General features: G+C 44.9%; 1 protein-coding gene across 2 annotated transcripts; it reads left to right on the top strand.

The window, feature by feature from the left end:
- Positions 1-7,439: 7,439 nt before the first annotated feature.
- Positions 7,440-13,694, top strand: LOC123136662 (FAM10 family protein At4g22670). 2 transcript variants are annotated; one of them, XM_044556119.1, is made up of 6 exons: positions 7,440-7,972; positions 8,064-8,144; positions 8,265-8,329; positions 9,499-9,639; positions 9,724-9,847; positions 9,946-10,201. In XM_044556119.1, the coding sequence occupies exons 1-5, from the start codon at positions 7,555-7,557 to the stop codon at positions 9,838-9,840; spliced, it is 822 nt and encodes a 273-aa protein (XP_044412054.1). In that variant the 5' UTR covers positions 7,440-7,554; the 3' UTR covers positions 9,841-9,847; positions 9,946-10,201. The 2 variants fall into 2 exon arrangements, with proteins under 2 accessions (XP_044412054.1, XP_044412053.1); XM_044556118.1 differs by lacking the exons at positions 7,440-7,972; positions 8,064-8,144 and adding exons at positions 12,290-12,372; positions 13,415-13,694 and having other exon boundaries at positions 9,946-11,314.
- Positions 13,695-15,192: the final 1,498 nt, after the last annotated feature.

Raw genomic sequence — 15,192 nt, 5'->3', positions numbered from 1 at the left:
AATCGCCGGAAAACGTTCTCTCACGAAGGGGGCTGAATAAGGGCAAGGGCATAATGGTCATTTTCACAGTGTCAACCCATAGTGAGAGCATGACCAACAGAACAGGCGCGACGAAACGAAGAAATGTGCGTTGGTTTCACCTTATTTGGAGTTACGGATAAAAGGTTATGGACGTTTTTCTTCGAGGGACCCATCTGTAATGAAAATCTTTTCAGCCAGGGGCCTGAACAGAAAAAGTGAAAGCGTAATCGGGGAAATACGTTTTCACCTTATCCATAAGAACAGTGGCGGGGCTGACGCGTGCGGGTCCCACGTGTGGGGCCCGTCACTTATCCACATGGGCCGGCCAGGTCAAGGGGCTGAGGCTGCCACGCGGGGCCCGCGAGGAGAAGAGGACCCGCCTGGCCTCTGTCTTCTTCCTCGTCCTGCTCCCGCACGAGACAGAGGAGGCAGGGGACGGCCGAGGCAGGGGAGGAGCAGCGAGGGGGCCGGCCGGCTCCGGCCATCTCTGGCCGAGCCGAGGGCATCGGCGGGACCGGGGCGAAAAGGGGGTCCCATTCAGAGGGAGCACGGCCGCCGGGGAGGAGAGGGCTGGAGGGGAGAGGCGACGCCATGGGAGGACAGGAAGCTTCGGGCGAGGTGGCTTCCGGCGACTCGGGCGGTCTCCGGCGAGGGGCAATGGGGTGGGGCGGCTGAGTAGAACGAGGGGAGTGCGGTGGACGTGGAGGGGAGGCCAGGGGAGGCCTGTGGTGGCCGGACCCAAGCCAAGGCCGAGGCGGCCATGGACGGTGACGGCGAACAACGGCGAGATGCCGTGATTCCAGAGGGCAAACGAGGTGGGGGACGGATGGATGAGCTGCGGGAGGACTCGGGCTTGCTTTATATAGGCCAGGGGAAGGCTCTGGAGCTCACGGGCGAGCTCCCGACCAAGCATTAATGGAGGGCAGTGGCTGGGCACGGCACGGGCATGGACCTAGCGACGCATTCATGGCGAACCACGACGAGCCATGGACAAAGGGCGATGCAGGGCATCACGAGGAAGCTCCAGGACATGGTTGGACGTCGAGACGAGGAGGGAGCCGACGAGAACAGGGGCGGGAAGAAGCCAGAGCGCGCAATCTGCATGATGGAAGCGTGATCACCACGCGCACTGGTGCAAATAGCTCGTTTTTGCCAGGACGACCATGTCCAGTGGAATGACCCTAGTGACCTAAGTATAGATGAGTGAATAAATCATTCCAGGGGCAAAGAAGTGATTTGCACTTAGCTCCAAAGTAATCCAGCACCCCAAGTGTTTGTGCTATGTAGTGGGGACACTAGCTAGGTAACTCAGTAAATAACTTGTCTGGGAGGTTTATCTATCGAAGGACTATCATCCTGGAGGTTTTGAGGGTAAATGGATCAAGTTTTACTGTAGTTGCTTCACAACAACATATTTGGTCCAGAAATGAAGATCATGATGGTGCACTCACATGGAGTGTCCACTTGGGCTAAGATTGGGCAAGGATTAGTAATATGGTCATATAAATATGTTGTAAAAATCTCATGCCAATTGGCCTAGCCAAAATGGCACTTGCTTCACAAACATCTCTGCTGACCAGAAACTTGGAATAATTATGGTGAGCAAATAGCTCATTGAAATGATGCCAAATTTGGTGGAGATATGTTTTATGAGTAGAAGAATGATCTTGTAATTTATCAGGATTTTTGAATCAATATAAAATATACTTTCTTCACAACCTGAAAATATTGCCAGAAACAAAGATTTTCTCCTATGCTCACATAGATAATTGGATGGGGATGCAAATGGGTGGAAGGGGTTAAGATGAGCACATTAAGGAGTGTGCAAAACTTCATCTTATTTGGGTACTCCTAGCTAGTACTTTCCTCACAAAGCTTTATGTTTGACAAAAACTTTGAAAATTCACCGAGGAAGATTGGCTAGGCAAATAAATTTGAAAACTTGTGCATGAGGCAATTATTTGGACATATAAACATGCCCAAAAAGGTTGGGAGTCAATAGGAGAAATATAAATGACACTTCCTTCACAAAGTGCCATTCAGGGCAGAATAGAAAAAGGAATGTTGGGGAATTATTTTTGAACATGGCAATGAAAAGTTTTGCCATATTTGATCAAGATATGACCCAAACAATTTATGAGAATTATTTGGGAATTTTGGAGTGAGGGAAATATAGGTTGCTTCACAACCTAGGGCAATTTGAGTTATTCCTTTAATAGAAAAGGAATATTCCCAATAAAAAGAATATTGGGATTTGGGCTAGGATGGAAATGACAGGGTCTAGGGAAGGATTTGGGAATGACAAGCCACTCTGGAAGCAAAGAAGAGGTCATCTTCTTCAGTTTCCAGACCACAAAGCCACAAAAAGGAAAACTCAGGCAAAAACCTCGGAAAAACAAAAGAAAAGAAAGGGCCAAAAATCAGGCTGTCACACAATGTTTCTCTTTCGTAACATTTCGGTCTCACCGAAAGGTGCGATCTGCCCCACCGAGTTTGCTTGACCAACTCTCTGTTTGCTTGTTACTGAAATCGGTCTCACCGAGTTGAAGTAATCGGTCAAACCGAGATTAAGTTTTACCCTAACCCTATCACATCGATCCCACCGAAAACCCTAAACTTCACATTTTGAACTGAATCGGTCTCACCGCGTTCACCTATTCGGTTTGACCGAGTTGGCACTTTTGTGTGTAATGGTTAGATTTTGTCTGGAGGCTATATATACCCCTCCACCCTCCTCTCCATCAGTGAGACAACCATCAAAACATGCCTACACTTCCACCATTCATTTTCTGAGAGAGAACCACCTACTCATGTGTTGAGACCAAGACATTCCAATCCAACCACAAGAATCTTGATCTCTAGCCTTCCCCAAGTTGCTTTCCACTCAAATAATCTTTCCACCATAGCCAAATATGTGAGAGAGGGTTGAGTGTTGGGGAGACTATCACTTGAAGCACAAGAGCAAGGAGTTCATCCTCAACACACCATCTATTACCTTTTGGAGAGTGGTGTCTCTTAGATTGGTTAGGTGTCACTTGGGAGCCTCCGTCAATATTGTGAAGTTGAACCAAGGAGTTTGTAAGGGCAAGGAGATCGCCTACTTCGTGAAGAATACCCAAGTGAGGCAAGTCCTTCGTGGGCGATGGCCATGGTGGGATAGACAAGGTTGCTTCTTCATGGACCCTTCTTGGGTGGAGCCCTTCGTGGACTCGCGCAACCGTTACCCTTCGTGGGTTGAAGTCTCCATCAACGTGGATGCACGATAGCACCACCTATCGGAAACCACGCCAAAAAATCTCCGTGTCCACATTGCATTTGCTCTTCCAAACACCTCCCTTTACCTTCACATGCAATGATTTACATTCCGCTGCTATACTCTTATAATTGCATGTGTAGGTTGATTGCTTGATTTGTGCTAAGTTGTTAAAATCTGCCAAGAATTAAAATTGGGAAAAGGCTAGATTTTTATTTGGTCAAGTAGTCTAATCGCCCCCCCCCCCTCCCTCTAGACCTACTTTCGATCCTACAAGCACTTTGTTTGGCAATTCTTGTACTACAGACAACCATGAGAGAGTTCGTACTGTACTAAAGGTAAATTTGGTAACTTTTGAAGAGAAATATTTGGATCTACCGACACCTAACGGTCGTATGTCACGAGGTAAATTTCAGAATTTGCAGTCCAGACTTCTGAAAAGAATTATTGCCTGGGGCGACACCCTCTCTCTTGCTGGCAAGGAAACTATGATTAAAGTTGTTGCACAAGCTATCCCAACTTATATTACGGGAAGTTTTCAAACTTCCAATGTCAGTGTGTGATGATCTGAATAAGATGGTTCACAATTTCTGGTGGGGTTCCTCTAAGGGCAAGCAGAAAAAGCATTGGATGGCTTGGCCAAAAAAATTGGCAAATAAAATGAAGGGTGGCCTGGGCTTCAAGGATTTCCGTCTCTTCGACCAAGCCCTTCTCGCGCGGCACGCCTGGCGTTTACTTACTAATCCTAATAGCCTGTGTGTGTAGGTACTAAAGGCTCATTATTATCAAGAAGGCCGCCTCGAGGACACGGTCTTTTCGGGGAACGCTTCTCCTACTTGGCAGGCCATTCAATATGGCCTCGAGCTCTTGAAGAAAGGCATCGTGTGGCATGTCGACGATGGGCAAAAAATCATAATTTGGCAGGATCCTTGGTTGCCTAGGGAGCCAATGCGCCAACCCATCTCACAACAAGGTACTTGCCGTCTCAGGCGAGTGGCGGAGCTCCTGGATGAGTCAGGCGCATGGCGCCTAGATCTTCTTCGACACCACTTCCTGCCAGTGGATATAGACACCATAACTAGCATTCACACGTATCACCGACGACATCATCGTCTGGGAGCTGGAGAAGAATGGTATCTTCACCGTTCGATTCACCTATCGCTCAACACGGACGAGCGCGAGTGTCCATCGGCAACCACCACAAGCAAGGCACCAGATGGTCGTCGCGCCATCTGGTAGATCATATGGGGGTGCCCTGCTCCACCGAAGGTATGCTTCTTTGCATGGAGGCTTGTGTCCAATTCTCTGGCTACTTGGGAAAATAAATTTTCTCGCCACCTTAAACATACCGACGTGTGCCCCATTTGTGGTGTGGAACAGGAGGACGGTTTCCATGCAATGTGTGGGTGCCCCTCGCGAAGAACCTCTGGCGTGCCATGGCCTCGGACCGGCCGTTGCCAGACACTGATGTGGTTCGCAACACTGGACCAGAGTGGCTTTTTACCCTGCTCGAGCCGCTCATGGAAAATATTCGCATTGTGGTCCTGATGAATATGCGGCGCGTGTGGTATGTTCGAAATGAACTCACGCATGGGAAGCTAGCCCCTCCAACAGAAGCATCGCGACGCTTCTTACAGGGGTATACAAACTCTTTCATGTGCATTCAACAACATTCATCGGGGAACATTGAGAAAGGCAAAATGGTGGTGCACGTACTAGCTAGCAAGAGCAGCTACGACACGCAACATGCAGGAAACCAGCAAGAGGAGATTCCTGGTCACTGCCTGCCCATGGATGGACGAAATTAAATACTCTCCCCTTTCCGGTTTACATGGTTTAATTTAAAAATCTTTTCAACCAAGGTAGATGATGAATAGTGAAATTAATTCCGTAGTTTGCAAAAGTACTTAATTAGCACTCTTGTTTTTCTAAAAAATTATGTATACCGATGCATTAATTACATCACATACATGCATGACCACTTAATGACCAAGAACTTCTACATGCATTGGTGAGTTTTTTCCTCATTCTTGCATGCAGTGATTTAATACACCTTGAAATCTGAACATTTGATGGTTAGTAGAATTGAGACTTATAAAACGAAAAAACAAACTTTTTGAGATGAGCCCTATAAACCAGAAAGAAGGGAGTACTGATGGAAGTTATATCAAGGAAACAAGGGCGGCTGGTGGTGGAATGGTGCTTCCACATGATACCAGCGCTATTATTTTTACTGCATGCAGACAAATCACCACATGCGATGATGGACTAGAGGCAGAGCTTATGGCGTGTAAGGAAGGCCTTGATCTTGCTCTTCACCGCACTGTCTTACCCATTGTCATTGAGTTGGACTGTGCTCATGCAGTCTCGATGTTAAACACGAGTCATGGGGACCGCTCGAGATACATGACACTTGTGCGAGACATCCAGTCCCTGATGTAAGAGGACCCACGGGATATTTTGATTACGCATATTAGGCACACTCAAAATAAAGTTAGTCATAGCCTCGCAGCCTACGGGCATAGTACACCCCGTACTGCCATTTGGTTTGGTATGGGCACAGATGAAATTGTAAACTTGCGTACAGCTAAAGTTAGTCATAGCCTCGCAGCCTACGGGCGTAGTACACCCCGTACTGCCATTTGGTTTGGTACGGGCATAAACGAAGTTGTAAAGCTGTGTACGGCTGAAAAGCCGCCTTGAGTTATGAAATCTCCCTATTTTTTCGCAAAATAAGGATCAACCAAGCGGAAAATAATATGTAGGAAGAGGGATTGATCCTTGGTCTTCTACGGGAGAGCTAGCGCTGCTATCCGCTCACCCATAGTCCCACACGAGATAAGAATGAGAGGCATTCCGTTGTTGACGCGAGTGAAGTCAGTTTTCCATTTGTTTTCACGATTTTTTTTTGTTTTTTCTTCATTTTTTGTTTTCGTTTTACTTCTTCATTTGTTGCTTAGTTTTCTTTTTCCCTTTTCCTTTTTTTTCATTTTGTTTTTGGTTTTTATTCTCCAGGTTTTCCTTTTGTTTTGGTTTTTCCTTCAAATACTTGTTCAACATTTTTTCAGATACGCGTTCAACATTTCTTTAAATACTTGTTCAACATTTTTCAAATATTTTTCAACATCTTTTCAAATACTTGTCAACATTTATTTTGATACTTGTTCAACGTTTTATATACATGATCAACATTTTTTGAGATACTTGTTCAACATTTTTTAAATACTTGTTCAACATTATTATTTCGAATGCTTGATTAACATTTTTATATACATGATCAATATTTTTTCTAATACTTGTTCAATATTTTAAAATAGTTGTTCAATATTTTTTAATATTTATTCAGCATTTTAAATACTTATTCAATATTTTTAAATACTTGTTCAACATTTTTAAATAGTTGTTCAATATTTTTTAATATTTATTCAACATTTCAAATACTTATTAAATAATTTTAAATACTTGTTCAACATTTTTAAAATACTGGTTCAACCATTTTTAGTACTTATTAATTTTTTTTCAATACGTGTTCAACATTTTTCATATTTATTTAAAAATTTCAAATACTTGTTTAACATTTTTCGAATAGTTGTTTAACATTTTCTAATACTAATATAATTTTTTTTCAAATACTAGTTCAACATGTTTTAAATGTGTGTTTGAAAAGTGTTTTTTTATATATATGTAGAATATTCTAAAACATAAATAAAATTTAAAAAATAAACGAGAACATAAAACAGGAAAAAATAGGCCTTTGCCTCCCGAGGGGCTGGGCCGGCCCATCTGGGTGCCCCCCGACGCGAGGCGTCCCATGTGGAATCAGCAGCTTTTTGAAGCATGTGATATCATCTTCAAAGGTAGGGACACAAACAAAGAAGCTCATAGCTTGGTTAAATTTTCGGTTTCTCTTAACCAGGCTATCCACATGACCCTCTTTGATGTCTCAAAAAAAAACATGACCCTCTTTGTATTCCTCTCTCCAATTAATCAATAAAGTGTTCTTCACTCCTTAAAAAAAAAGTGCTCGCACAAGGTGAGGAATAGGGGCGCTCGATTTGTCGTGCCTGGCACGTTTAAGCGTCCGCCGGCCGTGGCGTGCCGGCCCACTTTGCCAGGCTTGGTTGTAAACCACTCACTGGTCCACTTGTCACTAGAATGGGTTAGAAACTACTACCAAATTATTGTACAAGATGGAGCCCGATCTCTCCCCCTGATCTAGTGCGAGAGAGCAGAAACCCCAAACCCTAGATAGGGAGGGCGAGCTAGGAGAAGAGAGAAGGATGGACATGTCGAGGGTGGGCGTGCTGCGGGCCTTCGTGGAGGCTTGCAAGAAGGACCCGGCGCTGCTCGTCGACCCCAGCCTCGCCTTCTTCCGGGACTACCTCACCAGTCTCGGCGCCGACCTCCACGCCGCCGCAGCTGCCAAATCCGGCCCCAAGGTCCCTACCCACCCCACTCCCTTGATTTCTGTTCCGATCAACGAGGAGGACGGCACGGACATGCGGGACCCCACCGTGGAGACCGACGAGCTCGACGAGGACATCGTCGAGTCCGATCTCGAGCTCGAGGGGGACGTCGTCCAGCCCGACCACAGCGACGCTCCCCAGAAGATGGGGGATCCTTCGTTCGAGGTGACTGAGGAGAGTCGCGATGCATCCCAGAAAGAAAAGGGCATGGCGACGGAGGCAATATCAGAAGGTAGCCTGGTTCCCGATTGCATTAGACTCGATTACCATTTTTGTTTTCTGATCCGCCCATGTGTGTGCGTGTGCACGGTTTTAATTGTCAGGGAAACTGCAAGAAGCTGTCGAGCATCTTACCAAGGCAATCCTCCTGAATCCAACCTCTGCAATGATGTATGCTACTAGAGGTATAATATAGAGCCCACTTACACATTCCTTCCTTATGTAACTGTACAGAACATACTTACTGCTATGTCACTAGCAGCACAAATTGATTAAATTTATGGAATCTTTGTATTTTAATGCAGCATCTGTGTTCATTAAAATGAAGAAACCTGCTGCTGCCATCCGTGATGCCAATGCAGCCCTACAGGTGAAAACTATGTTCCCCTTTTATTCCATATTGTTTTTCTCTCGCTCACTTTCATGCACTATACATACTACTCCCTCCGTTCCGAAATACTTGTCTTGGATTTGTCTAGATACGGATGTATCTAGACTCATTTTAGTGCTAGATACATCTGTATCTAGACAAATCTAAGACAAGTAATTCGGAACGGAGGGAATAGTAAGGTACACGTGCATTACACGTGGGAGCATAGATAACTGAAGTATGCACGTGTATTACGCGCCATGCCACATTATAACATGCATACATGTGAGTTTGGAGTTATATATGCCTAGCTAACATATAAGATGTAGATTTAATTCTCGTAGTTCATCCCATTGAAACTGAAATTATACCTAAAAAGTATGTTGAAGACCGCAGGGTATATACAATACAAATCTCATGTGAAATATATCCAACAAGTTTGCTTTTAACTTTTTAAGTATCTCATATTGCAGTTTTGAGTAGCTAGTATTGAATCTTCAAAGACCAATTTACTTTATGAAAGCGCTATTATAGGCTTGAAATTCAAAAAATCATAAAAAAATTGAACAGCTCTTTTTTTGAAAGAAAATGCAATGAAGGGTCTAGAACAAAGAGAATTGTCTATGATTTGAAGTTTATACATTGAAATAAAAAATTACAGTAATTTAGTTAGAAAGAAAACAATTAAAGAATTAAAATACAGAATATTCTAGAACAAAGAAGAAGTACCTTTTTAAGTTTGTGCACCAACCATGGAATCTTCTAGATAATAGATGTGGCAGAATCAGGTAACGTGAAGAGGATATCCAATGGCCAATAGTGCTTGGATTTGCCACATCTCTACCGTCGGATTGGCTTCATCCAACAATTAATATTTGAAGTTATTTCGTACACTATATAGTGATATGGACATAGAGGTCAAGGGAAGAATTGAAATTAAAAGGATGGTTAGTAATGCATTACTTACGTCAATTCTAACTTGTAGCAGGATGAGTGTAAGTATGTAACTCACCCATCCTACTGTCGCCTATTTCTCTATCTGTCACTTTCTTGCAACTATGCTTTATCTGGTCTAGTGGCAAAATTGGATACAAAGGATACAATACTTATGCTGATTCTAACTTGCAAGTATGATGCCCTGTAACTTAACATCCTTGTATTTCTTATAGATCAACCCTGACTCTGCAAAAGGCTACAAGACTCGTGGAATGGCTAACTCTATGCTGGGCAAGTGGGAGGAAGCTGCTCGTGATCTGCATGCCGCATCAAACATTGATTACGATGATGAGATCAGAACTACCCTCAAGAAGGTGGAGTATTTCTTCAGTAGCTATGTCAATTCTCCCTGCATGCTACATTACATGCTTATATGATCTTGATTGCCCATCTTGCAGGTGGAGCCTAATGTACACAAGATAGTGGAGCACCGCAGGAAGTATGACAGGCTCTGGAAAGAGAGGAATGACAAGAAAGCTGAGCGTGACCGGCTTCGTCGACGTGCTGACTGCTGAGGCACAGGTCATTCTTCATAGTACTAAAATTTCTACTTCTGGTTGGAGCTCAGGCATAATGTTGGTCATTGTTAGATCTGAATTCGTGCCGTGTGCTTTCAACAGGCTGCTTATGAGAAGGCAAAGAGGAGCGAGCAATCACCAACTGGAGGCATGCCTGGTGGTTTCCCTGGCGGTGGTATGCCTGGAGGAATGCATGGTGACTTTCTTGGAACTGCCAAGAGGCTGCTGTGTTCCACAGCATCAGCTGAATACATATCTGAGGTCCTCGATGACGACAATATAAGTTCCTCACAAGTGCCAGCAACACCGCTGGACAGTGATGACCTGCTGGAGATGATCATCCTCCACCTCCCTCTTCAGCCGTCCTCCCTCCCCCGCGCCTCCCTTGTCTGCAAGCGCTGGCACAGCCTCCTCTCCGATCAGAATTTCACAGCATGCTACCGCAAACACCACCGGAAGGCTCCTCTGTTGGGCTTCTTTGCTGGGTTTGATGAAACGAGCCTCAACTTCGTTCCTTTCCCTGACACGGAATCCAACAGCATCCCCATCCCCACCGAGCGCTTTGCCGTGCCCGAGAGCAGCAGACACTCCTACTTCTGGAGCTTCTTGGGCTGCCGCCATGGGCTCGCTGTCCTGCTCAATGAGAGCCTGCGCAAGGTAGTCGTGTGGGACCCCCTGACCGGACAGCAGCACCGCGTGTCTTTTCCACAGGAGCTCTCCAACGAAATCTTCGACGAAGACGGTGAGTTCATACTCTGGCAGTGGCACGCCGCGGTGCTGTGTGCTGATACCGAGGAGGGGCACATTCATGGCGATTGTTTCTCGAGCCCGTTTAAGTTGGTGATTATCCGCAGCGGACAGTCAGAAGGATATTTCAGTACTCTACCGACATATGCCTGCCTCTACGATTCAGCGTCTGGTGGGTGGGGAGATGTTGTCTCGACGGACGCTAGAGACTTGATTCTAACGACGAGCTCTAGCATTCTCACTGGAAATGCATTTTATTGGTTATTTCAGAGAGGTGATATCCTGGTATTTGATATTGAACGGCAGAGCCTTGGTTTGATTAAGAAGCCAGCATGCGCCCCTCGTCCAAACCACTCAAACTTCCAGCTGTTACGGACAGATAATGGTAGTGGTCTTGGCTTGGCAGTAATGTCAAACTCGAGCATCCAACTGTGGGAAAGGAAATCAAACTATGATGGCGTTGTTGAATGGGTGCTGCTTCAGAAAAACTTTCAATTGGAGAGGCTCTATCAGAAGGGAATGCGTAGCAAGCTCCAAGAGGAATATCTGGTGGGATATGAGGCAGATCTGGTGGGATACGATGAGGAATCAAATGCACTTGTTCTGGCTATGGATTTTGGCGTGTTCATGCTTGAACTTGACTCGATGCAGTTCAGAACTCTTTCTAAAAGCTCACGTTGGGGTACCAAGATCCACTATCCATACAGAAATTTCTTTACTGCAGGTAATACTTTTGTACCTCGCGTAACAAGATTCAATGATTCATTCCAGTTACTATTGGTACGTATTTGTTGTATTATTGTTTTTGTGATTAAGGGCCTGACTAGATATAACTTGAGTTACTCGTTTCTTTATAAGTCTGGCGATATAGTGGAAAATTGGCAATGTAATTCAGTATAATTTTACTGGCTAAATTAAATCTAGTACATAAATATAACTAAAGCTCTTCTTGCCACATGGCCATTTCTGTACCACGTTTGTGAGCTTGTATTGATCTTTTCATCCGAAATTTCTATCAATAGGTAACTGGCAACAACTGCAGTAAAAGAATGTGAAGTAGTTAATGGATTGGCACATTTTAAAGCTTAAAGCTTGTTAGGTTTTACTCCCTCCGTCCGAAAATACTTGTCATCAAAATGGATAAAAAGGGATGTATCTAGAACTAAAATACGTCTAGATACATCTCTTCTTATCCATTTTGATGACAAGTATTTCCGGACGGAGGGAGTACCATTCAATACATATGCATTCCCTTTTGAAGACAATGTTTATTTTTATTCATCTTGATACTAGTGATCAACTCAAAACAGCATGCATTTTATTTATTTATCGAAACATAGTACTAGTTCTTTAAATTCCGATAGTACTTTCATTTTGCACGGAGGTTTCTTGATCTTTGCATATTTTGTTTGAAGCCACTGAACATAGCTGGTACAAATTACCTCCTGAATAGTTCTTTCAACATTTAAACATCCGGTAAAGGATTATTATTACTCTCTCTTGCATCTGGCAAATGGCAAGATTCATAGCTTCATTTATTGTCCTTGTCACTACTTCATTTATTGTCCTTGTCACAAAATCTTCTGAACCCCTCCCCTCATGTTATACATGAATACATAGTGGTTTGCACGTATATGACTCTCATGGATTCTACTTCTCCTTGAATTTTCATTGTTTACTTGGCTTCTTCTCCCTGTAGGTAAGGGTGTTGGCTGGAGACGGGCTGTTCTGGACCTGTGAACACATTAGATCTGCAAATAATGTGCTATGTTGGTTGAACAGGTGAGGTCAGCTAATCTGTTTGCAATGCGCATATCTTTTTTTTTTGTTGGTTATTACTCAGTTTATAAGATCATGATTGTTTTAGGCCTGCAGTGCACGAATTTGATTTATTCCTAATTGTATATATAGTTCTTACATTTCCAAAAGGCGTGCCTTTGAGTTACAATCCATATGTTGATACTTTGTAGTCCGGGAACCTCTCATATGCACATGATACACAACTCAAATGACTTGACACTCGAGGAAATTTAGCTTTTGCCTCTGCTGGGGGTGTCGAGTCACTGATCTAATACTAGATTCTACTATGACCACATGTACTAATGTAGCAAAAGAACATTGGAGCATGTCTAAAGTAGAGGTAGGAAGGTGTGCTAGTACAAACTAATTGTTCTGATTATGAGTTAGATATGAGACTGTTGTGCTTTCTTACGTGAGCTTCTAAATCTTGAATGTTGTGAAACTCTAGGAAGTTCAGTATTTGCTTGTGAGGGAAGAATTGAGTCATTGATCTTTTTTGTTTGTATACCAATGATATGTAAATAAGGCCCCGTTCGGCGTCACTCCGCTCCACGGCTCCGCTCCGGGAGCGGGCGGAGCTGTAGTGCAAAATCTAGGAGCCAGCAAACAGCCGCTCCGCAGATCCTAGGAGCGGTGAATTCCCGAGCGGGGCCTAAGTTTTTGTCATTGATCTTTTGTTTGCACAAAACTAAGAACATGCCAATGGTAAAGGTTCAAGGTGTGTAAAACACTACTCCCTCCGTCCGGAAATACTTGTCATCAAAATGGATAAAAGGGGATGTATCCAAACAAGGATTTCCGGACGGATGGAGTACAAACTAAATTGTTCTTGTATTGCCAGGATGATGTTAGTTTTGTCCAATGCTTCCGAGATGATTTATCTTTAGTTTTTTCGCATGATCTGCAGAATTTTGAGTTGATGTTTATTGTTGTGATCATGCAGAATTATGAGATATATAGCTTTGACGGTTGTTCAGTGGGTGACTACATATTGGGTTTCACTGATGGCATTGTGGTTGTGCAGGTATCCAGATTTCAATAGGAGTTGCTACGACACTGTCCGCTGACATGGTTGCCGTTGAAATTAACCCTATGTGTAGTAGTAGTATGTGGTTGTAAATGCTTCTGGGTCTAAGCAAAGCTCTTTTGGTAAAGGGAAGCATAACAAGACGAGAACTTATTCTGCATCCTACGCACTCTCTGTGTTTTCCATAACGTTTGCCAATTTCGGCGTTCTATATCCTGCTAGTTATATCAGAATGTTGAATTTGAATCAGATTCTGAATTGTCATTGTTATTGAACAGCTGCTGCAGTTGCAAAGCTATCTTTACCGGTTTGGGTTAAGTATTCCTGACTCTTGTTAAGTCGATACGAGTCCTAAAGCTGTAATATAGCGTAGATACGTACATATATGTACTACTCCCTCCGTTCGGAATTACTTGTCTCGAAAATGGATGTATCTAGAACTAAAATACATCTAGATACATCCATTTCTACGACAAGTAATTCCGAACGGAGGGAGTACGTCGCTACACGCTCAAACTTGCGTAGGTCTTCAGGAGAGCCGCTCCTTCCCATGCCGTCTTCCGGCAGCTCTCCTCCACCGGCGACCTTTTGGTTGTCGGTGGTGAGGGGGTCGCCGGATCCCGCGCTTGTGGACTGTTTTAGCTTTAGGTTTTAGGGCCCAAGAAGCTTAGGGTTTTGTATCGTTCGATGTCTTTGCTTCGGCGGCGGCGACGGCGATGCTAAATAAAGAAGCTCCGGATTCTTCTCCGGCGAGTCAATTGTCTCTATTGTCGGTGAAGGATCTGGAACCAGCTCAAGCAGGGATGTCGTGGCGGCGGCGGCATGCTTGTGGTGGACATGTGTCCTGGGGCTCCGTCGTTGCGACGACGTTTGTTCCAACGTCCATGCGGAGCTTGGGAGGTAGTCGAGGAGCGGATGCAAATTGTGGTCTGCATCGATGACATCTGAAAGATGGAACGTGTGCTGGGCTCGTGGTTCATGGATGGCACGCATGGTTTCCTCCTTCGACGTCTTAGTCATGTGGGGGGGGGGGGCAGATCTAGAGTTCGATGGCGTGTCTGGGGTGTTGCCCCGGTCTGATTCGTTCAACGATAATGGTTTCGTCTTTGGCAAGCCACTTTGAAGGTCCGCAAAGCTGCAAACAGGGGATTCCATCCAGTGAATATGAAGGGGATACATACCTTTGGTGTAGCCGAGGCAGGCAAAATTGGACGGTTCGGCAGATGGTCTTGTTCCTCCGGCAAACTCGACGGCGACATTGTATGTTGCGTCAAAAAGCAATTTGGACAGGCTTTGATGGAGCTTATGGTCCAAGGACGCAATCTGATGGAGATTCCGGCCGAGGACCGCTCCTTCTTATGGCAAGCAACTCAAATCCGGGTCGGCACTCCATTGCTTGGTGTTGGACAAGGACACGGCCTCCGATTGTTCATCCAATTAAATCACGACACAGGAACAGCTCGTCGGAGATTGAGAAGGATATGACGGAGGAGGCCAGAGAGGACTGGCGGCGGCAGACAGGTCAGAGCGAAGCGGAGGCCGGAGAGGATTGGCGGCGGCAGGTCACAGCGAAGCGTGCCCGCGGCCGGCGTACCCACCAGAAAATGTTCCCCCTTCTGTCCTCCATCAAGCGCAACAAGGATGGCCGTCCGGCGACAAGGGCACCACCCATGAACCTCTCCTGCTCCGCTAGCACCGCCCCTGAACCTCTCCTGCTCCGTCGCGCCGCGCCTGAACTTCTCCTGCTCCGCTGCGGCTGGATAGGAAGCGGGAGA

This window comes from Triticum aestivum, chromosome 6B (genome assembly GCF_018294505.1).
Source record: "Triticum aestivum cultivar Chinese Spring chromosome 6B, IWGSC CS RefSeq v2.1, whole genome shotgun sequence".
NCBI lineage: Eukaryota > Viridiplantae > Streptophyta > Magnoliopsida > Poales > Poaceae > Triticum > Triticum aestivum.
The sequence above is the reverse complement of the archived record's forward strand: the minus strand, read 5'-3'. Positions and strand labels throughout refer to the sequence as shown.

Bases quoted from the DNA above. Each gene is read 5' to 3' on its own strand.
- LOC123136662 (XM_044556118.1), top strand. From the start codon at position 9,767: ATGACAGGCTCTGGAAAGAGAGGAATGACAAGAAAGCTGAGCGTGACC. The intron at 9,848-9,945 runs GTCATTCTTCAT...TGCTTTCAACAG, and splicing joins TGCTGACTGCTGAGGCACAG to GCTGCTTATGAGAAGGCAAA. The intron at 11,315-12,289 runs GTAATACTTTTG...TTCTCCCTGTAG, and splicing joins CAGAAATTTCTTTACTGCAG to GTAAGGGTGTTGGCTGGAGA.